The following is a 1,403-nucleotide window of genomic DNA, read 5'->3' on the forward strand; positions in this document are numbered from 1 at the left end:
CGGGGTTTGGGTCGTGGGGGGGCTACGGGGGTGGCTTCTGTGAGAAGCTGCCAGAAGCTTTCCCTGTGCCCGCTGCTGGCCGAGGCCAAGCCCATCAGTGACAGTGGAAGCGCCCCCGGGAGAACCAATTTAAGAAGGGACCAAACCGGCTGCGGCTCAGTAGCCGGGGAGAGAAGAGAAGTGGGAGGATGGGGGAGAAAACAGCCCTGCAGCCCCCCAGGTGGGTGCAGCAGGAGGGCAGGAGGGGCTCCAGGCGCCGGAGCGCAGATTCCCCTGCAGCCCCTGGGGCAGCCCATGGTGGGGCAGGCTGTGCCCCTGCAGCCCAGGGAGCTCCACGGGGGAGCAGATCCCCCCCTGCAGCCCGGGGAGGACCCCACGCCGGAGCGGGGGGATGCCCAAAGGGAGGAGGCTGTGATCCCATGGGAAGCCTGCGCCGGATCAGGCTCCTGGCAAGACTCTGGGGAACCATGGCGGGGAAGCCCACGCCGGGGCAGGTTTGGTGGTGGGGCTGGTGACCCTGCAGGGGACCCAACGCTGGAGCCGTTGGCTCCCGAGGGGCTGCACCCCGTGGGAGGGAGGGACCCACGCTGGAGCAGTTCCCGGAGCACTGTCTGCCGGGGGGGGACCCCAGGCTGGAGCACTTTTCTGATTTGATTGGCAATAAATTAATTTCATCAAGCTGGGCCTGTTTTGCCCGTGATGGTAACTGGGGAACGATCCCTCCGTGTCCTCATCCCACCCAGGAGCCCTTGGATCGATTTTCCTCTCCCCGGTCCGGTTAAAGAGGGGAGCGATGGAGCAGCTCTGGTGGGCACCCAGCACCCAGCCAGGGTCACCCCCTCACAGTTGAACAGGCGACGCTTGATTTCCATGCCGCTCCAAGGAGGAGGTGGATTTCCCTTGGAAAAAAACCGCAGATTCGGGAACTTTTCGTACCTTATTGTAGATGTAGCAGTTTGTAAACATCGTGTTAAAATCCTGGATACATTCTTGAGCGTTCCAGTAGTAATTATTCTCCAAGCGTTTCTTTATTGTTCCCATATCCATCGGAGTTTTAATTATCTTATAATAATCCTGCAAATGGCAAAGAGGGAGACGTCAGCCTGAGAATTAAAATGCCAACTGAGCGCATTTCACAGAATGGCCAGTGTTGGAAGGGACCTTGGGAGCTCACCCAGTGCCACCCCCCCGCCCAAGCAGGGTCACCCAGAGCAGGGGGCACAGGACAGCGCCCAGGCGGGGGGTGAAGATCTCCAGAGAAGGAGACTCCACAGCCCCCCTGGGCAGCCTGGGCCAGGGCTCGGGCACCCTCCCAGGCAAGAAGTTCTTCCTCCCGTTCACCTGGAACCTCTTCTGCTTCAGGCTGTGCCCATGGCCCCTTGGCCTGGCGCTGGGCACCACTG

The 1,403-nt window shown here is 61.2% G+C and overlaps 1 protein-coding gene across 1 annotated transcript in view; it reads right to left on the reverse strand.

Annotated features, from left to right (window-relative positions):
* Positions 1-1,403, reverse strand: part of LOC104128501 (bromodomain-containing protein 4) — a 45,224-nt gene that overhangs the window by 21,406 nt on the left and 22,415 nt on the right. The window contains exon 4 of the mRNA XM_035896783.1: positions 937-1,074. Within this exon, the coding sequence (XP_035752676.1) occupies positions 937-1,074 (138 nt within the window). The remainder of the gene's footprint in view (positions 1-936; positions 1,075-1,403) is intronic.

The sequence above is a fragment of the Egretta garzetta genome, unplaced genomic scaffold, assembly GCF_000687185.1.
Source record: "Egretta garzetta isolate BGI_Z169 unplaced genomic scaffold, ASM68718v1 scaffold576, whole genome shotgun sequence".
In the NCBI taxonomy this organism is placed as follows: Eukaryota; Metazoa; Chordata; class Aves; order Pelecaniformes; family Ardeidae; genus Egretta; species Egretta garzetta.